Consider the following 26,518-nt stretch of genomic DNA (forward strand, 5'->3'; position numbering starts at 1 on the left):
TGCAGAATTTCAGCATTTGAGTAGCTTGCATTCCATTCACTATATCTTGAATTCCTCATATTCAATTGCCCTGAAATTTTGACAGCATGTTCCCAACATCTTAGGGTACTGCCCTGTAAAATTTCATAATTTTTTAAGCTCTTTTTCATTTTCAAATGACATAATTATAAAATCTGCATTTCAGTTTTTCTCATGCTGAGCAGCCTTATTGATTTAATTATAACTCCATTTCCTTTGATCCAATGGCCTTGCCCTTTTAACGTGACCTACCCAACATCTCAGGCTATCTCCATATAAAATTTCATGAATTTTAAAATTCATTTGCTTAGTCAAATAGGTCAATTACAGAAGCTGAATTTCAGGCAGCCCAACTGTAACAAGTTCAACAATGATATATTTGCTTAAGCATTCTCAACTCACTTCCAGCACAAATTCATGCAATCCAACTCTTCTATTACTTAAATAACATGATAATAGAAGATATAGCAGAATCCCTAGTTCATGGAATATCAAAAACAAACTCAAAATCATCCATCTTGGTGAATTATGCAACTTAGACTTGAATTCATGCATAACTACTTTCAATTATCTTAAATCACCTTAAAATTACTTCTAATCACTTCATCTTCACCAAAATCAGAATACACAAGCAAGCACCTTACTTCAAAGTTCATGGAATTCAAAAATTAATCCATAGAAAAGAAGGAGGAAGTGAAGATAACTAACATTTTCTTAAGAAATACTTGAAAATTCTTTGATTTTCACCTCCTTTTTGCTTGGTTTTGAATCAAAACCCTCCTCCTCTCTTCTTGAACGGCTTGGCCTGCAACAAATGGTGAAAGTGTCGTGGTTCTCTCCACTTCTTCATAAAAATTATATAATAAACTTTATTAAAAATTCCTTCCATGTCCTTTAAATGAAAATTGCACTATAATCCTCCCTTTTGTTTTCCCTTCATCCTTTGGCACTCTAATCTTTTTAATCACTTTACTTTAGTCCTATTAGGTATAAACCAAGTGTATTTAATATTCTAAACCCCACTTAGTAAAAATCATACTGAAATTACCGTTTTTCAGGCTTTTCGGGTAAAATCGTGCTTTACCGAGAAATCATTCCTCTTTAACTCATTTTTGATTTCCTTTAAGATTTCAAATTGATTTGTAAAGATCAATTAATTTTTCATTTAATTAATATTAACATCCTCACTATATAGTGTTTCCCATTATTCTAAGTTTTCCTTTTATTCGGATAACCGAATTCATCGAAAAAGCTATAATAGAAAGAACTACAAAATTGAGGATATTACACATTATGCATTTTCTATTATATATAATTTTCTTTTAACACTTAGCTAACAACAATATATAAACCCTTGTTGATATATAAATATGGTTCCAAGTTAGAGAAGGATATGGTGTGAGATTTTTCTCCGAGAGTATATCATTAATCTCTAAAATATCCAAGACATATGAACATAATAATGTAACATCCAAGGATCTTGATGTACATGTCCTGATTACATTATATATAAATGTCAATTTCTTTCTTTAACTATGTCATTGATCTTTAAAATATCCAAGACACTTGCACAATGATTAATAGCATAATTGTTATTCAAGCAAAACACAAGCTTTAGTAATTTAAGCACAAGAGAAATTCTATCATTTTGCACAAATGGCCAAAATATTCTTCAATAGAAAGTGAGCAAATTGTCACATTGTTACATTCCATTCTAGGTAGACATCTAATATTAATTAAGACTTATATGTATATCTTCAATTGAACAGCCCAATAAATCAAACACATAAACACAATGACTGCACATACTTACTTCAACAAATTATTTTTATTTTATTCTTTCCATTTGCTTTTTCAATTTTCCTTTAGATGTTATTCGCCTTTTCCTCTTCTTTGCCATCTTCTCAGCTTTCTTTAGCCTTATTTCCAACTCCGTAAATTGGCTTTAAGCCCATCAATCCTTTTAAACGTCAAATACACAATCTATATACTCCTAGGTGAGAGCTCATTATAAATCCATGTAAAAAACTTGCCATCTTTAAGCTCCTATTCCTATACAAAAAACCATAAAATATTTTTTTCTCATCCCAATCCAAACCTCATATTTCTTTTAATCATTAAAACAAGTATGAATAAAATGAGTTTTGAGGATAATTTCACTTTTATACTCTAATATGAGGATCAATAAAAACGTCTTCCTAGATTTTTCCAAGATGTCAAGATATGGACATATAGGTTGTGGCTACATCTCACACTATCGCTATTGGTTGAGTTAATAGACCCCTTGCTCACTTTAATTCTAGATTTCTTATTTATTGTAATTTGAGAGAAAATCCTAGTTATACAACAAATTGCCTCACCCAAAATTTATGCTCTAAACACAAATGTAAAAATTTGAAAGATATATATAAAGAGAAGGAAAGAGGGATGAGAATAACGAAATTCGAAGAGAGAGAATAGAGAAAGAGTAAGAATAGTCGGGAAGAAGATAAAGAGGGAGAGGGAAGTGGAAGAAAGGAGTTGTGGCATCCAAATGAGATTTTGCAAGCTTTGGACTAAGTTAACCCGGTTGTGTTTTTGATCCACATTTATAATATTCTATTCCAAATCCTAAGTCACATTTGAGAATAGGGTGACAATCTATCTACTAATATATATAAAGTGTGAATATAGAGGGAAACATTGAGATTGAAAAAAATAATCTTATTAAATTTATAGATTGAGGAAAATATCTAATTTTATTGCTTAAAAATAAATGTAATTTAATTTGATATCTAATTTTATTGCTTAAAAAATAAATGTAATTCAATTTGAGTGATTATATTAGTTTACTATTTAAATCTAAATTCTATTGATCAAAGAATAAAATAAAAACTATTAAAAGAGAATAAAAAAGCTTTAATAATTTACAAAATAATAATAAATTTAATAAAGTGAGAAATTTAATATATAATACTTAATTGAGGAGTTTTATACTAATTAAAATTTCAAATCGTTATGGGCAATGCTGCTACGGAAGAAATATTATAGAAGAGATCAAATGAATTTTAAAACTACTGATTCTTGTACCTGGAAAAGAATTTGTCGAATTCAAACAACAGCTAATACCTTAATTTCTATTGAGGATGATGGCCCCCGTTGGATTGCAAACGACAGGGAGAACTTCAGTCTAAAATTAGCATATGATTTTGTGAGACTAAAGAAATCAGCCACTCTCTCTTACCGTTCGATCTGGGATCCAAATATTCCTACTAAAATCTCAATCTTCACATGGAAAGTCTTGCAAAAGGCTGTACCTCTTCCATCTCGATTACAAAAAATGGGAATTCAGCTTGCTTCTTATTGTCCATTTTGTTGTTCAGCAGAGGGTTCATTTAATCATATTTTTTTTAGCTGTTCGACAATCTCCCTGATTTGGAAATTCTTTCGTGATTCAATCTGCACTAAACCGTTAGCAGCAAATTCCCTTCGGCAGGAACTAATCTCATGGTGGATTCTTTATGCTCCTAAATCATCACCAGGTATAATAATGAGATTTATCTCCCAAATTATTCTCTACTCAATTTGGTCAGCATACTGCTGTCTCACATGGGGCGAAGGAGGTGGTTTTCATATTCCCCAATTGCTGGAACAAATTCGTACCACGATCTATAAATGGGGAGTAGCTCACTCTGAATCCAAATTTGCCAAACCCATTTCTTTATTTGAAGATTACCTTCCTGAATTCTTCGGCAATAAATTGAAAATTAAGCTGGTATCTTGGGTAAAACCACAAGCTGGATTTTACAAGCTCAACGTTGATGCTTCATACTCTTCTTCTTCTTCCGCAGGAGGAGCCATAATTCGAGATCATTTAGGTAGCCTCATTGCCGCATACTGCTTCCCAATTCATGCCAGAGACTCTACAGACGCTGAACTAAATTCCTTATTTTTCAGTCTCAAATGGTGTCAAAGCTTAAACACCTTTCCCCTTATTATAGAGAGTGACTCAAAAACTACCATCGACTTCATCACTTCCTCAACTTCAGCTAGAACGCCTCGGTTTGTCATTCAGATCAAGAATTTAGTCTCGGGATTCAATGTCTCTTTCTGCCACATCTATCGTGAGGGGAATCAAGCAGCTAATTTCTTGGCTCGTTTCAGCAGATTGTACTCAATTAATTGTATTTTTACTACATTTGCTTCTTTGCCTCAATTACTTAAAGGCATTGTTAATTCTGACATTTTGGATTCTCCATATATAAGATATAAATAAGGTTTTCCCAAAAAAAAAAATTTCAAATTATGCTCTATTATAGAAGTTTTGTCATATTTTATTTGGAAATTATTAATTCTATTATATAAGTTTTATCCTATCTTAATTAATAATTATATATTGTATTTACCACTAAATATATATTACTTTATTTATGCAAGTTTTTTAAATTTCGTTATTAAGAATTTTTTTCACTTTCATCGTCAAGGGTTTCATTATTAAGAATATGTTGAACACTCATCGCTCAACTTATTATTATCGATCATTAAAGTTAATTTTAATTTTAATTTAATATCAACATTATATTATGTATCAAAAATGTTATTTGTTATCAATTATAATTGAATTTTAAAATTCTAATGTTATTTGTTATTAATTATAATTGAACTTTCAAATTCTTTATTTATGCATATAAAATATTATAATGTCTTAACTATAATCATTATTTTATATATTCAATTTTTAACTTATGACTACTCATATAAGTTGGTTTAACTTTATTTTTATTATAATCTATTTATTTTCTGTAAAAATTATTATTATTATTTTTATTAATTGAATTTATTTTTTCATTCTATATTAAAAAAAATTAAATTTTGTAAAATCTTGTGAACTTGTTTATTTTAAATTTATATTCAAATTTTATAAAAAAGAACATGTATATAAAATAAGAAAAGAATATGAATATAAAAGAAAATGACACTATAGTAAATAAAATATTTTATCTTAATTATTAATTATTATTCTTTTTTATTATAAATAAAATAATAAAAATTTATAACCAATATGTCCAACTAATTTTGTTAAACGGTAGCGGTACAAAGTTTAAATTAGGTGATTTGAGAGCATTTTTTTGAATGCTTAATGTGTTTTTGTAAGGCAATCTTGTCTTGTTGATTACTCTCTTGTATTGTTCTTTCGTCTGTGGCCACGTCAAACAATCTATATTTAAAATCGAGATTGGATTTGGAGAGATCGATTTGTCTATTGTTTGAGGAAACAAGTTTTCGAAGTTAATCTGAGTGGTTTTGGTGCGGCTCTGACGGTGGCTGCGCCTCTAGTGGTGGTGGTTGGGGTTTTTTCGTAGAGCAGGCGGTGGGTTTGCAGACCAATACCACGAAGCAGTTTTTGGTCTTATTATCAGTTCTTCCAGGTAATCTTTAGCTATTAAAGTTCATCTGCAATTAAAAATTTAATTTTAATTTTCATGCACTTTCTCAGGAGTCAAACAAATTCTTAGGTTCAGATTTCAATAATCTTCAATTCTTGTCTGGCCACCGTTACTTCTCCAACCTCCGGCCGATCCTTCACCATTTTTCTTGGCTTGATATGTATATAGTCTTAAAGCAACCAAGAAATCGGGAGTAGGAAGGAAGAGAAATGGATGCTGAGGCGCAAAAGTACGTCTGGGAAGGTGCAATACCGCTACAGGTTCATCTCCACGAATCTGAAGTAACGACTCTTCCTCCTCCGCCTCCCGCTCATATCTTAGCTCCAAGAGTTGGTTACTTGCCTTTGCTTATTTCTCTTATAAAGCCTCACTTCGCTTCGTCTTTGCCTCCTGGTGTCGATACCGTCTGGTTTGACTATAATGGCTTGCCTCTTAAGTGGTAAGTTGTTTTCTCATTCTTTCCTTTTTACTTTATGTATTTTTTTTTTTTCGACTTTCGGTTTAGATCTGTATTAGTAAGTGTTTGGTTGCAGGTATATACCAACTGGAGTTCTTTTTGATCTTCTTTGTGCTGAACCAGAAAGGCCTTGGAATTTGACGGTATGTTGTTTGTGCGGTTAAGGTAGTTTTTCTAGATACTGAATTTCAATGATTGTTGGAAAGTAGTTTAATAGATAAACAGGTTGTTGCAATACTTGAATATTGTAAAATGTGCTATATTTTTCTTGTCCTTATGCCTGCATGTTTAGGTAGTGATCTTTTACCTCTGTGGTATGCTTTATAGGCATGTGCTTTTGAATCTGAATCTGTGGAGGGAATAAAATTATTGGCAGTATTCTGCCAGGTAACATATTGTGTAGACATCATAAGAATGTTGCAAGTCCTTGAAGTTTTCAATGAGTGAAGAAAGGTTGGATTAGGAAAATATAAGAAATTTCTGCATTTGCTGGCCACCGGAAGTAGAAATATATGACAATTTTAGGCATAGCATGAGGTCATATTCGCTAATTACAGGACGCTGTATTTTACTTCTCATTCAGCCCTGATTTCCTTTAATTTTCTGGGTTGTTTTGGGATGAAAGGTAGTGAATTAGAGAGCTTGCTCAAAGGGCATATATATTAGAAATAACAACATGCGTATTCACTGCTTAGAGACATTACATATGTTTCTTGAATTGTTTCGTTAAACAGAAGATAGAGGATCAAGATTGAAAACTCAAATTGGAACATAGTGAACTTATTAATATAACTACCTGCTGGGTGGCTGTTCAGTGTTTGCCATTCTCTTGATTTTCTGGGTGGCTCGTTGAATATCTCACATATATTATAGGGAAACCTTTTTTTTAGCCCTTTGAGGACTTGGTGAGGAAAGCTTGCAAAAACTCGAGGTTTTAGGAGATTAGGGCTAGAGTTTGTCCAAAAATTAGGGCTTGAATATCAGTTGGCAGATCTGAATTTCTTTAGATAATAATGATAAAAAAAGTAAATGAAAAATAAACTACTAGCATCACACTAATAGGATCTAGGACTCACTCCTATCAAGAAAGAATGACATTTTATAGGGTTGGAATTGCATCCTACAACTCAAGGATACAAGCAGTATCTGCTGTAATTTTATAGACTGACAACTTAATTGAAAAGCATTACAATCATGTGTAGACCAAAATTACTGCTAAACCTTTACGTACTAGGGCTTTAAAACTAGCCCTCGTTCTTCAACGATTTGGACTCCCAATAATAAACTAAAAAGAAATAGAATTATCCTAAACTAAATCTAAAATGATAAAATACATGTAAATATTTCCGGTCCTTAAAGTTATTCTCTAGCTACTTATTTATTAAAATAAACATACAAGTAGAACTCTAAAAGGACCGAAATATACTATTAAGTAGATCCTAGATAAATCTAAACCATAAATGTATTCTGCAGCCTTTGAATTTGAATTTTTTTGATTTCCTTGTCTGCATCATTCTCCCCTGGTTAGTTGAAACTCTGACCTCAAGTTTTAAACTACCAAAGTGTTATTGTTAAAATAAAGAATGTATTGATTTGAATCTTAAGTACCATAACCCAATTTTAAATTCATCCCATATTGACTTCTTGGTTTTTTGCAGCCCACAGAGAATACTTGAATGCTTCCTTGAAACTTGTTTCCAAGATTAGTTGGAATATAAAAATTAATCTTTTGAACATTGGTAAGAAGCAATACATACCCAGCATCCCGATTATTTCGAACGATGTAGCTAGATAACTTTGTCCCTTCTACTTTCTTTGTTTCATCTTGGACCCAGCCCATCTTTTCATCTGCACAAGCACTTTGAAGAGTTAAATTGCTTGAATGTTTTCATTGAATTCCTTGTATTGATGCTCAGTCTCCTCTTAGGGAAACATTTCCAGGTTCTTGTTATGAAAATTTTGTTAATGTGTCTTGTTCGATTGCCTATTTATAGTTTCAAGTTGGTAACTTTGCTTTTCTAAGCTACCAACTCTAGTTTTCTTCTTCCCATTTTTTGTTCTACAATTTCCCTAATAGTGCTTTTGTCTACCAATTGTTTACACTCAAGTTTGATCTTCATTTTTCCAAAGGAAATTATGTGTGTTCTTAACAACATCAACCTTTTGAATTAACTCTTCAAAATACTGAGTTGCTTTTTCTGGTCCTTCATGTTTAACTTCTGGTTGACGCAAATCTAGGAATTTTGTTTGCTTAATTTTGAGATGGCAGGTCTAACCTCTTTAATACCTTCTCTAGCTATCGATTTTGTGCCAAGGCTCGTCTTGATGTTGTCTTTGTGATTCTGCCTTTAGTATCTGCTCTTCAGGTCTTTACGGTTGCTGTTTTAGCTTTTCCAACTGCTCCATGGTCTTTCCAGCAATTTTTTCTAAATTTTCTGCACATCAAATGTCATGATTTGCTTTCTGTAATGCATTTTTTGGCTGCTTCCTGAGCTGATCCTCCATTTGTGTTTGTATGTCTGCCTGCAGATTAAGCTTTCTTGGCACTTGTAGTTGTTTAGGTGTTTCTGGCTGTAATGAACGCTAGGTTGGCTGTTTTGTTGTCTTACTTCTTGTTTCCAATATTCTTATAAGTTTCAGCATTATTCTACAAAGTTTGTAGCCTATTCAACCTTTGCGTTGCTGGTTTTTCTGCATGCAATATGCTGCATGGGTTGAATTACGTTTCTCTTATCCTGATTCTCAAATCCCAATGTTGATAAATAGCCTATGAAATTATGGCATCTTCAAGGTCAAGTATTCTCATGATTGATAGTTGCTCTTGAAATGGTGATCTCAACCTGCCTTGAATCGTTAAACAGTGAGCCTTTTTCTTCTTTAATTCGACACTTGTTAGCTCATTCAGTTTTCTAGCATAGTCAATATCAGATTGACCACCTTGTTGCAAAGTACACATCTCAATTAAAAAGATTTTGCTCCTCAAAAAAACTTCTCAATGAAAGGTGTCTCCAACTTTTGCCATTGCCCACTCCAACACTGAAGGGTCTTTCATGTTTTCAGAACATAATGGCAAAACCACGAGCTTTGATACCAAAGTGATGCATGATAACTTGGAAAACTTGAAATTTTAGGAGATCAGAGATACAGTGTATAAAAATCAAGAATTAGGGATTGACTATCTGTGTGGCAGATCTGAATTCTTTAGAAAATACAGGAAATGTTAAGCAAATGAAAGGATCAGACCTTTTAGTTAGAATTGCATCGCACAACTCAAAGCTAAAATCAGAATCTGCTGTAATTGTATTGGCTGAAAAGTTAATTTAAAGCACATATAGATCCAAACTACTGATAAACCTTTACTTAATAGGACATCAAACTCGTCCTCAGCCTCCGAAGATTTGGATGCCCAGAAATAAACTGAAAAAGGAATACCGCTATGCTAAATGAGCAAGAACTCTAAAATAACAAAAAAATAAAAATAAATATTCCTCAATAAACGGGGAAAAACTTCCAGCAATCATAAAATTACAGAATTAACTCTTGGACTTAAACTTTTTAATAGCCACTTATTTATAAAAATAGACAAATAGACTCTAAAAGGACTAGAAATATCCTATAATATCTAAAATAAATACTAGATAAAATCTGTACTAGAAATATCCTATAAATCTAAAATAAATACTAGATAAAATCTGTACTCCATACTGTAATTTCTAAAGTTCTTGAGCCTTTGAATATGCATTTTCTTGATTTCCTTGTTCATATCTCATGGTTAATTTTGGATTGATAGCTGTTAATTGGCAGGGTATTTTTTTGTCTCAGTGTACGGAATTTCTGGGTTTTGTTGATTCTAGCTTTTATGTTAATTTACTCTTCTTTGACTTTGCTCCTTCACTAACTGCAAATGTTTATATTTCTTTAAATAGGAAGCCATTGGATATGAAACAAATGTAAACCATTTCATTCTTTAGACCGTAAAGTGGCTTCTATAAGCTAACATCGATGGTCATCATAATTTATATTCTATCAAAATCCCTTTCTTTCGGTGGATACTCGAATGCCTTGAGATTTGAGAAGTGTAGTGATAGTGTGCATTTGGAGGCACCTATTCTTATACAGAAGCATATTTTCTTTTTCTTATTTAATTTAGTATTAAGTTTCTTTTAATTTTCTTTATTTAATTGTTGGTTTCTTTTGTTATTTATTGTTTAGGTTACTTGTTACTAAGTATCTTTATTTATATTAGGATATATGTTACTTCTTCTACTTGGAAGAAATAGGTTCGTAACAGACAAACTACTTACCTTATCTTTTACTTCTAGTGTTTTATAATGAAAGTTTTTAATTGTTTTAGTCCAACCGCAATCAATGCCATTTATTTCTAATTGTTGAGATATTATTGTCTTAACTCTTTTAGCTGCTTCATATTCACTTAGTGGACCGATCCCTCACTTCTATTAAAACAGTTTGGCAAAAAACAATATCAAACCACCAGAAGCCCCGGCGGTCAATTGTTTGTGAAATATTGACCATGTTAATAAGGATCTTTGGAAACTTGATTAAATAAATATCAATGATCCGCTGATATACTAATTTCTTTCTTTTCTCTCTGTCGCCCTCTCGTTTTTCACAATCAACAGCTAGAGATGGCATCTTGATTTTCATAGCAGTATATTTGTTTAGTGATGGAGATCATTGGCCATTTCTTTCATTTCATTATGCAATAACTTTTCAACTTAGTGGTCAATTTTATTATTTTTATTTCTCAGGTTCACTTTAGAGGGTATCCCAGCAATTTGTTGATTCCTTGTGAAGGTGAAGACTCAGTAAAGTGGAGCTTTATTAATTCATTGAAGGAGGTTAGTTCGTGTTTTCATGTTTCTCTACTTTAACTTAATGAATTGTATAGAATTTTATTGAACACTGATCCCACCATGCAAGTTGCAATGGTTAAATATGCATAAATAAGAATTATATATTTGAGATCCATAGTTTGAACTTTTAGAAAGTATTCTTGAGTATGGAATCTACAAAGCATTAATGTCTGGGAAAAAAAAAAAAAAAGATAAATCTGAAACTGAAAGAGATGTAGCTAACTTGTATACCAATCTTATTGCATTCTTGGTTGGTTCACTTCTGTATTTTCTTTTGTTGACTTATCAATTGGTGTCGTTTTCAATAGAATTGTATTGGAAAAGCATATGTTGTTTAATTGATTCCTTAAACTTATTCAACTGTGCTTACAGGCAGATTATATAATTAATGGAAATTGCAAGAATGTTATGAACATGTCTCAATCTGATCAGGTGGAGCTCTGGCGCTCTGTAATAAATGGTATGTGAGCCTCATTGATTAGGATAATACAAATCATTTGCGTTTTATGATTTCATATTTCTGGTTTGAATTGATACACGTACAAATTTCAATATAGATAATTGACTAAGATAATTGTTTAGAGCATGACTGATAAAAGTGTACCATTTGATGACCAATGAGAAAGATCATTTCTTGATTTGTCTATATTGTCAATTAATGTCCAACTAGTTGAAGTTGGCTGTACGGATCCATTTCTTTCATTCCACCCAATTAGGAATTTATCTTCAGAAAAATCTAGTATCTCTAAGTCCTTATCTTTACTTATTTCCACATCTGTTTAGGTTTGTCTATCCCTTGTTACCTCCCACTGCTTCAATCCATCAATCATTTGAAATTAAATTAGTTTTTGGTTTTAGTTAGAGATTATATTTAACGTGTGCAAACGAGGTTATATCTTGCTAACCAACTGTATTTTGTGATCTCACAATCTATGGTTATATCTTGCATGACAAACTCCCTCTAAAAGATATGGAGGATAAAGACTTGCAAAGAATGAATATAAGATTCTCGGGAACTTCCTAGAATCCATTGAATTATCAAAATAACAATCCGTCAAGAAAATTGAAGAATAGTGTCATTTCTCATAATTCATGAATTGAAGAAACAAGTTAAAAGTTGTCTTAACCCTATTTTATATTGGGATTATTCTAAATTTAGTATTTGAACTTATACTTATTTTTCTATTTCAGAGTCTAAACTTTATTTTTTCATCAATTAAGTGTCTGAACTAATAAAATTTTCACAGTAAAGTGCATTTGGCCAGAATTTCTTGCCTGAAAATCAAAATGAACTATTTTACTCCAGTCTTTCACGTCATTCATTTCTCAAATAACTACCTTTCTCTCTTATTTGTTTTTTTCCTATCATTTTTGTTGAATTTGTTGTGAAACAGAAAGAAAGTTATAAGTAATTTTTGAATTTGTTTCTTCTGAAAGGGGAGATAGAAAACAATAGAAAGTTAAAAGAAATGCAAAAAAGGTGGATGTTTATGTTCGATGTAATTTATTGAGTAAAATTGGGATAAAATTGTCTTAGTTTCCCAATAAAATACTCTGCACAAACGCACTTAATTGATAAAAAGTTAAGTTTATATACTAAAAGAAAAATTGGCAAAGTTCAGATACCAATTATATCATCCATTTTTTTTTTTTTTTAATTTCAGCTATGGTACCTTCTAAAACTTGCCCATAAATATGATGAAGGTCTCCATGTAACAAGAACTTTAAGTTGCCAAAATTGAAATTACAACATAAGCAATCAAACTCATTATAGCCATGACTGCTTTGTGTTCAATTATGATGATTGATTCTGCTGTAATTTGCCAAGTTAAATGGTTTTAGCATAATTTATATTGGGTCAGATAATGTATGTGGATATCTGTTTTTAAGTTGGCAATTAGATAAATGCTTTAGCTTTCATTCATCAACAATCATTGCGGAATTCGGGTGGCATTTCTAGCGAAGGATTTGAAAATGAAGATGGAAGAATTTCCTTTGAAAGAATTTCGTTAAATTTTATACTTTTTGTTGTATGGGAATTTCATGTGGCTGCTATACTCATCTTGTTTGTATGGCTTGTAGGATTTTGATACTTGTCTTGTTCATATGTTGCAAGACCTTCAAAATCTATGAAGCTATATAATTCTAACCCTGAATGTTTAGATGAGATTAGTGCTATTTTGTGCTTGTAGTTAGAATTGCTACTCTAATTTGTGCAGATTAAGTGGTTTTGTTTCTAAAAGCGTGGAATTTTTTTTCTTTGCTAATGCGGTATGGTTATTTCATGTGGCTGCTATACTCGTTTTGTTTGTATGGCCTGTAGGATTTTGATACTTGTCTTGTTCATATGTTGCAAGACCTTCGGAAATCTATGAAGCAATACAATTCTAACCCTGAATGTTTAGATGAGATTAGTGTCATTTTGTGCTTGTAGTTAGAATTGCTATTCTAATTTGTGCAGACTAAGGGGTTTTTGGAACATTTTTCTTTGCTAATGTTCAGGAATACTTCCGTATTGGTTGGTTTCGTACTGTAAAGGGGTTTTCCTTTGGTTGAATGTTCTTTATTAGCAAATAACGTGGTGAGAAACATGCATAGATGATGAAAATGTTGGAAAAGTAAGAAGCAGGAGGGGAAAAAAAAACATGCAGGTTGTTGGGCAATTTCCCATATCCATCGGTCACCTGCAAACTGTTAGGGAATAAGGTTACAAACACTTATTTAGAATAGAGTTTTCTTCTGTATGTTAGAAATAGGAGAAACCTAAAGTTACAGAAATGTCCTCTATACTTGTCCGAAATACTAGGCCTACTAGTTATTGTCAATGTTGTTATCTAGTTGTGTGTGCATTTAATGATTTGCATTGCACAATGACATCTGCTAGAACATTTTGGTTTTGTTGTCTTCAATTCCTTTTTATCCTTCCCCTTGCCAGCTAATTTGTCATCTTAATTTGGATATTGAATTGATAAAATTTCACAATGTTGAGATTTGAAAAATCCTTGATTTAGTGAAATTCAGTTCCTGTATTTGAAATTTCAATTTGACCAATTTCCAAGGCAGTTATTAGATATTTAAGTTTGCAAATATTTGTATGAAGGAGCTTGGCATATCTCCATGTGTTGATTCATTAAAAGGACTTAAAACTTGTGAAAAAATCTTTTGGGTGTAAATCTTGTGACAGGCATCGACTTCAGTAACTTTAAAAGTTAGAATAGGAATTTTAATTTGTTTTTTATCCCCACCATTTTATGTGGTTTCTACTCGTTCTTTTGTAGAAGTTGTGGTCTTGCTATTTCAAGTAGTTTGCCGAAGTGGTCAAGTTCTTCATGTTCCTAATTGACATCTGATTTTTGTGGCAGGTAATTTGGAAGCCTACTTACGCGCATCATCAAAGCTTAAACTTGGAATGGTTGAAGATGAATTTACATTGAAAATGGATTCTTTATCACCAAAATCTCAAAAAACCATGGTCGAAGCTGATACGGCTGGGCAAATGAAGATAGGTTAGCAGAATTATACTAAATTAAGCAGTTTTAACAGTCTTGCAATTTAAGTTGAACAAGTCAAGGGTTTGTGAATGGACCCTTTGGATTGGCATGTTTATTTACTTGTGTCAAAAGACTGAGAAAATAAGAATGTCATTGCACATGTCAGAAAGTTGTATGGCTAAGATGAAGTACTTTGCTTACTCAACATGATGAAATGATGTTGACCATATAAATGCTGGTAAGTACTCGCTGATGGATATTAGCGGGCATAGAACTTAATGAGAAAAAATATCTTTGAATCTGAAGAAATTTTCCTTACCTAACTAAAAGATACAAAGTGATGGGAAAAATTATCTTTTTATGAAATTTACATTGTCAACCAAGTTAGAGGAAGTTATGATCACTACTGAGACAAAATTTCTTGGTGCATAATTGTGCTCGTGGATTACATAATGCATAATTTGATATTTAATACCTTAAATTATGAACTGAAGAAACAGCTTTTGTAGACCAACCCTAGCATGACTTGCATGCCTGATTTTGAACTTCATTTTACTTCAAACTCTGATATGTTTGGGTTATAGCCACCAATATAGAAGATAGATTTTTTACTTATAATTTTCAATTTTTTATTGGTATGGACACAACAGAACCCACCTGTTATGATCATCTGTGATTGAGCTACAGGTCTAGGATTTGGAACTACGTGGATGGGACTTAGGCGTTCATGTTTAGATGTTTCTCTTCCTGTTTCACCTATGTTTACAATAGAAAAATTAAGAGCTCATTATAGAGAGAACCCTTTAATATCTGGGTTTCGGACCTCAACCTTGGAGCAAACACTGCTTAATTCTCTCATTAACACTTGACCTTTTGAGCAACTCAATAAAAAGGTGAACACCGGATGACTACCCAATACATTAAAGAGACATACTTGACAGCTATGTTCTAATAAAGAAACTGAATTCCATATTCTTATCTATACAGGGGAAAAAGGAAAGAATAACAAAATAAAATACTGGAATGTCTATATTGAAAGTATGAGATTGCAAATTTTCAATATATGAGCTTTATTGGGTGCTCCAATATGGGTTAGCTTTTGGGTTGTGGTTTCTGCAAGGTTCATATAAATATGATGGTTGGTTTTATTTATATATATTTTAATTTTATATGCTTTAGGATCAATTTCTAGTTTCTCATCTTTTATCTAACGTTTGTTGGATATTTTTCAGGTAAAATTCCAGTTCGATTGTACATTTGGAGTGTTACTGGGGATTTTCAATACTTAGAAGATATTCCTAAAATTGATAGTTGGGACAAAATTTCTTATATAAATCGACCTGTTGAGATTCGAAGAGAAGAAGGTAATCTATTCGTTCAAGTTATTTGCAAATATAATGCTCTGCATTAGTCACCTTAAAATTTTATATTTTTTTATTTGCATCATTGTACCATAAAAAGAGCATTAACAATAATTTATGATGGTTGAATGATTATTCTTTGCACCAACTTTCCATATGATGCTGTGTGTTGAATCCATGCAAACATGCTTATGTTTAACAGTGGAAAAAATTACAGAACTTGTAATTGTAATTGCAATTTTGTGATAAGATGTGATAGATCTGAGAACATATAATTTGCGGTTGTTTGCATTCTTAAAGTGTATTATCCGGTTGTTCTCATAATAATTATGTCTCATGTCTCATGCTTTGCTTATATTCTTGTACTGCAGGTAAATACTTCACTCTACACGATGCACTGAAAACTCTAATTCCAGAATTTCTGGTTGGTAAGTCCGTGATTGATAATGTGTCATTTGGAGTTGAAGACGAAGATGAACAGAAAGTATCGTCAAAAGAGGTTAGCAGCAACAAACTTTCATGTCCATCTGCGGAGCCTTCTTGTGAATCTGGTACTGCTGAAATTAAGCTAGTACGCATTCAAGGTATTGAACCGAAACTGGAGATACCATTCTCATGGATAGCGAACAACTTGAAAAATCCTGAGCACTTTCTTCATATTTGTGTATGTGTTAAATCTTCACATATAAATTCTTTTGACAGGTAGCACAATCTTTCATTCTTTATCATTTTTTGCCCTTGCAATTAGGGCAGGCTAGAATCTTTGTGGGCAATTTCAAAGAATGCATTCGTTGTATAGAGAATCGTGCAGAATAGGTACAAAGATATATAATTATTTAAATATTCACATTTAACCTTTACCTGTGATGATAACTTTAGGAATGGAAAATTATTACATTTTTTTTTTAAATCTTTTTGTTTCTAATGTTTGCAATCTCAAAAATTATTTACTTCTTTACATATACATATGTACACTTAAATTTGTATTGCCAAATTGTAGAACGTAGGAAGCTGATTTAGGAAAAGTGCCAAATTGTAGAACATGTGACTGATGTGTCTTATGGAAGAGAAGGGTGTGCGACTGAATGAATGTCTGTTTATAGATGTTGAATTTAAAAAATCTCTTTCCAATGTATTAATTTCAGATCCTTTTCGCACCATTTTTCTTCTTTTTGTTTTTTTGGTCCACAATTTAATATACAATCAAATTACCAGAGAGTAATAAATGTCCACATTATTTAAGAGCATTTGTAATGTTACTGTGGATTGTTTTTATTTAATTTCCACATCAGAAAAATGGAAAGTTTTTTTTTTAAAAATGTCCTTCAATGCTAATTTCTATCTTGTATGTGAAGTTGAGGTGTAAAAAAAATAAATAGACATTGTTTACTACATCTTTTAAGGTCTCTTAAACAATGTGGATATTTGTTGTTTTAGTTTGATTGGTTGTATATTAAATTGTGGACTAAAAAAGAAAGAAAAAGAAGGATAGAGAATCTTTAAAAGTAGTGCATTTGAAAGAAATTTTTAAAATTTAATATCTATAGATAGATATTTAGTTACGTTACTATTAAAAGACACTTTAAAAATAAATCCTGTAGATAATATTTTTTTTTTTTTAACAGGTCAATTTGATATGCTAAATAGACATTAACATTAGATAGTTTTTTTTTTTTTTTAAATCTTTCTACGGTAATAAAATAAGAGCAGTACACGTTGTAGTAGATTGTATCGTATGCCACATTGGACAGTTGTGCAAATTTATGCCTCTGCCTTTCCGTTTTGTTGACCAAGTTAGATGATTGTGGTAGGTGATATTTGGATCATAAACGAGTAATATATGACGTCATCATCATTGACGAAAGAAACAACGAAACCGAAAAAGAAAAAGGTCTTCAAAACTCTTTGCCCGTCAATTAAGACTGTATTACGTTGACTATTGGACATCTTACCTTTTCTTATTATTATTATAAAAAGAATATCTGGATATTTTTCTTTGTTTTATTAAATTAATTATTTTGAGAAAAAAGTATTACATTTTTTTTATTAGAATCTAGTGCATTCTTATATTTATATATAACTAAGAAATTTAACATTTTCAGCTTATTGAAAAAAAAAAAAAGGAACATTATAAACTTATGTTATGAAATAATGAATATCTTATATCGACTAGAAGTTTGTATTTCTAATTATTGCGAATTCTACCTTCTTAATTTATGCAAAATTTTATTAGGATTTCATTTATATAACTATATACATATGCGACTTTCCATCAATAATAAAAATACTTTTATATTCTCTCTCATAATTTGCTCTCTATTTTTTCTTTTTAATTTTATATTATTTAATAACACGTTATCAGTACGATTTCATTGTATTGCTCCTATTACGTTCCATCACTTAGTTGATCAAATCGCTTTGAGTGGATGACTTATGATTTAAGATTTACACATGTAAGTTTATTGAAGTTTTAAAAGGTAATTCTTTATTTGTATAAGTTTCAAAATCATATTATTGATTAATTAAAAATAAAAACGATACGAAAAAGTATATTAACTTTTACGCCAAATCTGTTGCTTGGCAATTGTTGTTATACTTGCTGTAACTCGCCAAAAGTTGACATAACTGCAATTATTAATATATTAATGATTTATTTTTATTAAGAAGAATGAGATTTGTTCTGCTAAATTTTTTACGTTGGTTTAGTTATTTAATCAAATATAGTTAAAGTACTTAATTATAATTAATTATATATTTATACTTGAATATTATATGAATTACGGTAGTCATTGTGTGGATTATATTTTTAATTCATAAATTATGTAATCACTTGTCAGTTTGTCAATTATTTATATTATAAGTGCTTTTATCACGTGCGATGATTTTCAAATTCCCAAGCGAAAAATTAAACACTTTTATGATAGCGGATATAACAGGTGGGTATGAGAAAAATCATTATGGTATTTTATTCATATTTTTTCGATATTTCAATTATCTTGATATGTTGAATGCAGATTTAACTATATTATGTTGTATTTTAATTTGTTGACCATTATTCAACAGTTCAGTTCTAATTTTATAACTAAATTCTTTATTTCATATATTTATTTTATTTTATTTTTTACAAAATACTTTTTATTATGTCAAATTTTATACTAATAGCTCTTAATATTATGAGCAAAAATTATTCGTCATTGACACTAGATCTTTAAATATATTTGGATACTATGAATTTGAGAGATCAAGATTCTAATCAATCAATGAATGCACTTATCAATCAATGAATGTCTTTATCGCCAAAGCTGATGAAACTGTAAGTTATTATAATTTTTACGATATTAGAATTATTGTTTTATTATCATTATATATTGGCATATATATTATCTATATGGATTATTTTAGGGTCGTGATATTGCCAGAGCCATTATTGTTAAAGCCAGAGCATAAATTTTTGACAAAATTGTCCTTCCCTTACGCAAACTATCTTATCCCTTTCTTCTGCGTCTATTTCAATTTAGCTTTCCATGGATAATAGACCTCAGCATGAATATGGCATTACACTCAAAATCACCAAAGACTAACAATATTTCCAAAATTCTGTCCTTTCCTTTGCATCTATTTCAATTTAGTGGTGGCTCCTCTTCGCATTTTTTCAAGATTTGTTACTTCTTCGTTTATTCTATGAAGACTCTCTTTCTCAATTCTTGTTCGTATCTTTGCTTTGCTTATCCTTGTATATTCTTTTATTGCTTGTTCAAAGGCAGCAACAAAATTGGGGTCAATAAGAGTACTAGAATTCAAATTCGTTCACCACAAAGACGAGATGTCAATCTCTCCCTGTTGTTATATAAAAGAATTGGACACTATACCCAACTGATTTTTTTGGTGCCTGAATGATGGATCGACATTTTCTTTGTTTCCACCGTCATCAATAACCATTTCTTCTTCTTAATTTTCAAGATCTCTCATAGCTTTGCAACATCAATAACATCAGGTCTTTGATCTACCAAAATCTTTTCTTGATGTGCTTCTTTGGGTATGAATGAACATGAGTCTGGGCTTCTCTGTTTTGTGTTCGAAGGAAATTGAGAATTGATGAAGAACTAGCCAGGAGAGAGAGGAAAATCTAACGCTATAAAAATTAATAATGAATCACGTTGTTAGCATTTAAATAAAATAAAGTGGCGAAAAGGACAAGGAATTACCAAAACCTTTACTTCTAAGAAGCAAAATGAAGTAATTGCTTGGCTTGGCATATGGTACCGTGCAATTGAAAGCAGTGACAGAATCAATGCTCAAAGTCTTGCGTTCCATGAAGGAATGGGACAGCTTATGGAGACAAAGGACAATTTTGTCAAAATAAAAAATTTGTGCTCTGCGTTAACAAATAACAATAATAGCTCTGGCAATAACGCCACCCTTATTTTATTGTTGTTATCTATCGACATATATTATCCATATGATATCAATGTTGAGAATTGTTCATTTATTTTTAAATATAATTAAGATATTATCGTTATTATGATTGGAGCCCATATTAGCTCTTGATCTATAATTGTCAATGATATTTATGTCTCAAATATGCTCCTGAAGTAGAAATATTGAGAGAGAAGATTTTAAGAAATATTTTTTGGATTTTTCATATCCTTTATATCATTGAGCAAAATAATCAATGAAGATCATGAGCCTGCCCAACTGAATTTTGCAACATTCCCTGAAGTGAATGGAATAACATATAATACTGGGTATGAACATAATGAAGTTCACCCAACTAGATCTGATGCATTCCCTGAAGTAAATGCAATAATATATGATATTGGGCGTGGATGTAAATAATGACAAAGATATATTGATTATTGAGGAAACAATAAGATCATAGTTGAAGAAATGATCTTAGCAATTATGGTGGCCACATAATTAAGTATAAATTTTATCACCAAAAGTGGTAAAAATAATGTGGCATGTATTTGATTATGTACTTATTGTACATCACAATATGGAAAAACAAATTTGGCTTTGGTAGTAAAGAATATTTAAAAGCTCCGAAAGAGCAAGTATTACTACATAGAAGAATGGATTTTATGCATAATGTATCATTCCAAAGATATTCATCAAAATGGATATTATATAGAGATAATGATTGAAATAAATATGATTGTAAACCGAAAGTTTATAAATCTAAGTATTTTATTATTTGGCGGATCGGTTGGATCATCCCAATTAATAATGATGTGAAAAGGAAAGTTTAATACTTATATGGATATTTATTAAAGAACCAGAAGTTTCTTCAACTATAATAAATTTTTCATATTTAGTTTGTTCTTAAAGCAAATTAATTTTTGAGCGATCATCAAGAGTTCAAATTGAACTGCTTGTATTTTCTAGAGTATGTAAAGGAAAATTATTGATCAATTTATTTGTTATGGATGTATCCAAAAGATAGTTACATGATTATTATTAACTTGCAACCTGAAGTTTGCAAAGATTATTATCAATATGCAATCAGAAGTTTGCATGATTATTTGTGCAAATAATTTGATTAAGAATATACTTTCCAGATTATGTTATTAAGCTTGAGAATGATGGTGAATTTATACGTCAGGCCTTTAATGAATATGACATGTGTTAATTGAAATAATTATAAGACAACCCGTTGTTTCTTTTATTTATGCTCAAAATGATTTAGTACAATCATTTGTCAAATAATTGCAATTAATTGCAAGGATTATTATGAGAACGAAGCTCCCTATTTTTTAGAGGGACATGCTATTAAATTTAATAGTTTTTATTCGCAACAAGCCAAATAAGTTATTATAAGTTCTCCATTTTATAATTGGTTTTGGATCAGGAACCAAATATTACCCATCGAGGAATTTTAAATGTGCATCATATGTTCTAATTGCTCCAACAATGCACTAAAATGGGTCCTCAAAAGAGGTTGGAAAATATGTCAGGTATGAATTTACATTTATCTATCTAGAACCTTCAAAAATAAGAAAGTTATTTATAGTCAAATTTGCTAATTGCTATGGATCCCGATATTAGGGGAGAAAATAAATAGCTAGAAGAATAAATTAGTTGGAAAAGAATTATTGTTATTATGTATTGATCCTCATATAAGGCAGTGTAAATTTAAAAGTTTAAAAGATAATTCATTTGCAAAATATTGCAAATTAGTTGCCAAATATATTTATTGATCCAAAGGAAATAATTAAATCTCACATACTAGCTATAAATTGCTCCTATTATAATTAAAGTCCCTGAAGGATAAACTGTCTATGTTAATGTATCTATGGCATGCCTTAAGCATGGTAGATTGGTTTCAAAGATGAAAGAAAAGGAGCAAATATATAAGATCGTCAAGTTCTAGAAAGGTAAAATCTAGAAGAGATCTTAGACATGACTAATAAGTTTTTCGAAGAAACTCAGGTACCTGAAATGAATGAAAATTATGAGATCTCTATAAATTATATTATGTTAGGACAAGATTGAACCAATATAAAGAAATATCGATAATATTTTTATGATATAGCGTTGAATCTTTTTGAAAGATTATGAGCATCTTGAGAACTGTCTATTGAGAATATAGACATAAAATTGATTTGGCCAAAATAGAACGACGCGTGTGGCGTTTAATTTACTTGGAAAGTAAATTTTGAAATTTTTATATGGGTATCAAGAGATGTCAAGCCAATAAAATACAAATATATATTTGTGCAAAATTGAAATAGGGTCATGAGATATAAAGCAAACTTATTGTACATATTTTTTTCCGCAAAGAACTAGCATTGATTATGAGGATAAATATCCTCATGTGGTGGATACAATTATAATTTAATATTTGATTAGTCCGACAATTTATGAAAATTCTAAATGCATCTAATGAATTAATGACTGCCTATTTATATGCTAACTTGATGTAGATATTTATATGAAAATCCCTGAAGGATTTTAATTGCTTGAAGTATAAAGCTAAATTCTCGAAAAATTTATTCAATCAAATTATTTAAAACTCTATATATAGATTATTGAATAATGATATCTATGAAATACTGAAAAAATTCTTGAAGCAAGCAAATCAAAACCCCGAGAAATATATTCAAGATTTCTATATGGATTAAAGAAATCTCAATACATATGATATAATTGCCTTAATGATATTTATGGCTAAAAAAAATATTATATTATATTATTTTATGATTATATTTTTTTATAATATTTTATTATTGAAAGTATACTTTTGATATTTACTTTATGTACTATCATGAGTGAGGTGATCTCTTGATTGGTGAATATTTATTGAAAGGATATTGTTAATGATATTGTTATATGTTCATGAATTTTTATAGAGATATTTGATTATGAATTTATTAGTATTTGGTTTATGAATATTGTTGGAACTCCTAAAGAGCTTCCAAAGATTATAAATTTCTTAAAGGAAGAATTTGAGATGAATGACATTGGAGATATAGAGTTTTGTCTTGGCTTGAAAATCAAGCATTTCATAAATGGAATTTTGTCTATGAATCTGCATATATGACTAAGTTATTCAAATGATTTTATGTGGATAGTAGTGAGGTCAGTTGATGAGAAAATTACCATTTTTCGCTTTGAGAAAATTATGAAGAATTCTTGATCCTTAAGTACCATATTTTAGTGCAATAAAAATGCTAATGTACCTTACTACTCATACTTGACTTGATTTTCATAAATTTTATTTGCAAGATATAGTTCTCCTTGAACATAAAGAAATTGAATAAAGTTAAATATGTATTTTGATATTTCTATGGCATTATGTATATGAGTTATATTATAACTAACATGAGGGGTAGTAAATACACACTGTATTTTTTTTCCTTTAAACCAAGATTTTTTCCCACTGGATTTTCCTGGTAAAGGTTTTTAATGAGGCAATATTTCAATGCACATTGAAGAAAAGAATAATGTACTCTTTTTCCTTCACTAAAATTTTTTCTCCCACAAGATTTTTTCTTATTAAGGTTTTAACGAGACATATTCTTTGAAGAATGAACATCTAATGGGGAGTGTTATGAAATAAGTGAATGTCCTATATAGGCTATAAGTCTGTATTCTTAATTATTACGAACTTTACCTTCCTGATTTGTGCAAAAGTCTATTAAGGTTCCATTTATGTAATTACATATATGCGGCTTCTCATCAATAATACGAATAATCTCGTATTTTCTCCCATATTTTGCTTTGTATTCATTCTCTTTCTTCTCCCTAGTTTTATATTATTTTATAACAATTCCTATATTATGTCAAAATTTACTATTTTGCCTCTCTATTTTTTTTAAAATACATTATTTTGTACCCATATATTAGTTCTGTTCAACTATTTTGTCATTCCGCCGATATTTTCATTTTTTGTTGTTAAATTTAAAAGAAAAGACTAAGATTCTATTTTCTCTCTTCCTTTCTCTTTTTGTTGTTTCTCTCTCATTAATAAAATGCATGATAGTCAGGTGTGCATAGAGTTTTATTATTCATTTTTTCATAGCATTGTTTTTTTTTTTTTTTGAATTTATTTATTTTTGGTAGAAAACGCAAATTTAGGAGGAATTTAAAGGTATTTATATCTTTTCACATGGCATGTAACAGAAAAAGTTGAATCTTTTGATGAAAGAATAATACTGGACTATAGTGCAACAGATGATTGGGACAGAGTAATATATTTTAAAAAATAGAGGACGAAAATAATTAATTTTGATATAACATGAGAACATGATTATAGTTTTTCCTTAAGAAAATTAAAATTATTATCAAACATTAAGAAATAAAAATATAAGTTTTTTACATGTTAAAATTATTAAAAGTGTCATGTCATTTGAATTAGATGCTAATCCCTTATTTTATCTCAATTCAAAATGCATATATATACTTAATTGAGTTAATTTGGGGGCTTTTACTGCTATATAGAATTTGTGATTTCTGTATCAGTAGAGAAGTTATAATCATTTTATACGTGTTAAGGAAACCTATTACAATAGATTTCTTTAACCAATTAATTTTTAAATTTAATTTCTCAATTTTATTTTTATTTTCCACATAGCTATATATATATTATCATTCTCTATTTCGTCTTTGTTCCTTTTCTAAATTTTCCTAGCTTTTGATATTTCAAAAGGAGAGAGTTAAATATCAATCAAAGAACAAGGCACCTAAAAATGAAGTAAACTGAATCCTCTTCTTGGCCATCTTCTTGACTGATGAAGGCTATTTATCAATTTCATATGGTGTTATGGTATGTTGTTTTTATTTTTAAGTTAGTTTTTAATTCATGGGGAATAGAAATGATTATCACTTTGCAATTTTTATGAAGATTGCGGTCTTTTACAGTTTGTAATATGAGTTTTTGGTTTTGAAATATGGTTTTTAGTTCTGCTAAGAATTTTTTTCCCAATTCATGGCTAATAGGAGCTTATTGTACAAATTTTCATATGAACTTCTAATTTTGTGTTGGGATTTCTTGGTTATATTCATACTTAATTATATAGCTGATAGTTAAGCTAAGAAGGCTCTTAAAATTTTTTTTCTGTTGTAGTTTTTATTCCCAGCTATGTTATCTGCAGAATTACTTATCTGTGTAGCTTTTTTTAGTGTTGATGCATAATTTCAAACTTCCGATAAAAAACAGTATTCCTGCGTGTGTACTATTGCATTCTAAACAATAACTCATGATAGAGTTTTTGTGTGAATAAAGTTTTGAAGAGTTGATGAAGAGATAAAAAAGATACGAAATAAATTTTTTTATTAACATGTTTGGCCGATTAGATTACAAGTTATTACTTATAATATAATCTAATGGTCCTATCACGATCCACGGCCAATCCTAGGATCTGGATAGGCTTAAAACCACAAAAGCCTGTAGTAAGCCAAAAATATACCAAACAAATTTCTTGTTCAATAGAAACAGCCTCAAGCCCAATATCATCAACATACAAATATCATAAGTCTTTGACTCGCTTGGCCCATGGTATCAATATTCAATAATAAATCAATTTTCAATGTTCTCTAGACTTGTATCAATATATTACATAATAGAAACTTTAATAAGTCATCCATCAATGATTTCTAAATTTACTTTACACGATTATTGTAATTGCGAAACAATCTAGGAACTCAAAAATTTTAGAATGTTTATCAGGGTATCTTCTAGGCCTCCAAAGATAGAGACAATAAGTTATTGGAGGACCTGTAACCTGAAAAAAATATTAAGGGAATGATGATCGCCTAAACTCAGTGAGTAAGGTTAGATAATCATCTCACCTCGCACAATCACACAAATGCATATATAAGTCAATCTAGTCATCCAACTAGTCATATGATCATGCAGTTGATCACATTAATGGCATAGCAACAACAATCACAAATATTAGCACCTTCACATAATCATATCAAGTGGAGATTGGTCAATAGCGTAACCAAAACCCCCGACGAGTCATCCTCACACATGGTCTGCCCCCTCATCACGTGTGCACTAGGGAGCCGATTGCCTTACATGGTCGACCGGTCCAATCTCAATTGACCAACGCTCTCAATTTTTTTATATTTTCTTTTCTTTTCCATACCAATAGGAGGTCAACCTGTGATTTTCCATATTATCAATATCATATTCATTAGATGCACATGGGACGCCGATCTCCCCATACATGGCTGATAAGATCATAGACCGTCCTGACAAATCCAACAATGACCCACTTCATTCCAATTCTAAACAAACAAAGCATACATGTAGCACACCACAACTAATCAAACAACATTCAATAGCAACAGAGTGCAGCACAAATAGTAAGTTATGAAGTAATGCATGAATAACATTTAGCCGTGCATGCATAAATGCAAAATGTAGGTGGATGATGTGAATTTT

The 26,518-nt window shown here is 30.5% G+C and overlaps 1 protein-coding gene across 4 annotated transcripts; it reads left to right on the forward strand.

The window, feature by feature from the left end:
• Positions 1-5,081: 5,081 nt before the first annotated feature.
• APG5 (autophagy protein Apg5 family) lies at positions 5,082-16,537 on the forward strand. 4 transcript variants are annotated; one of them, XM_012219343.4, is made up of 8 exons: positions 5,082-5,426; positions 5,495-5,883; positions 5,978-6,044; positions 10,671-10,760; positions 11,148-11,235; positions 14,138-14,281; positions 15,499-15,630; positions 15,999-16,537. In XM_012219343.4, exons 2-8 carry the CDS (start codon positions 5,654-5,656, stop codon positions 16,331-16,333), a joined length of 1,086 nt encoding a protein of 361 aa, XP_012074733.1. In that variant the 5' UTR covers positions 5,082-5,426; positions 5,495-5,653; the 3' UTR covers positions 16,334-16,537. The 4 variants fall into 4 exon arrangements, with proteins under 4 accessions (XP_012074733.1, XP_020535782.1, XP_020535783.1 ...); XM_020680123.3 differs by having other exon boundaries at positions 5,514-5,883; XM_020680124.3 differs by having other exon boundaries at positions 5,520-5,883.
• Positions 16,538-26,518: the final 9,981 nt, after the last annotated feature.

This window comes from Jatropha curcas, chromosome 4 (genome assembly GCF_041381405.1).
Source record: "Jatropha curcas cultivar XTBG-Jc1 chromosome 4, XTBG_Jcur_1.0, whole genome shotgun sequence".
NCBI lineage: Eukaryota > Viridiplantae > Streptophyta > Magnoliopsida > Malpighiales > Euphorbiaceae > Jatropha > Jatropha curcas.

Bases quoted from the DNA above. Each gene is read 5' to 3' on its own strand.
- APG5 (XM_012219343.4), top strand. From the start codon at position 5,654: ATGGATGCTGAGGCGCAAAAGTACGTCTGGGAAGGTGCAATACCGCTA. The intron at 10,761-11,147 runs GTTAGTTCGTGT...CTGTGCTTACAG, and splicing joins TTATTAATTCATTGAAGGAG to GCAGATTATATAATTAATGG. The intron at 11,236-14,137 runs GTATGTGAGCCT...TTTTTGTGGCAG, and splicing joins CTGGCGCTCTGTAATAAATG to GTAATTTGGAAGCCTACTTA.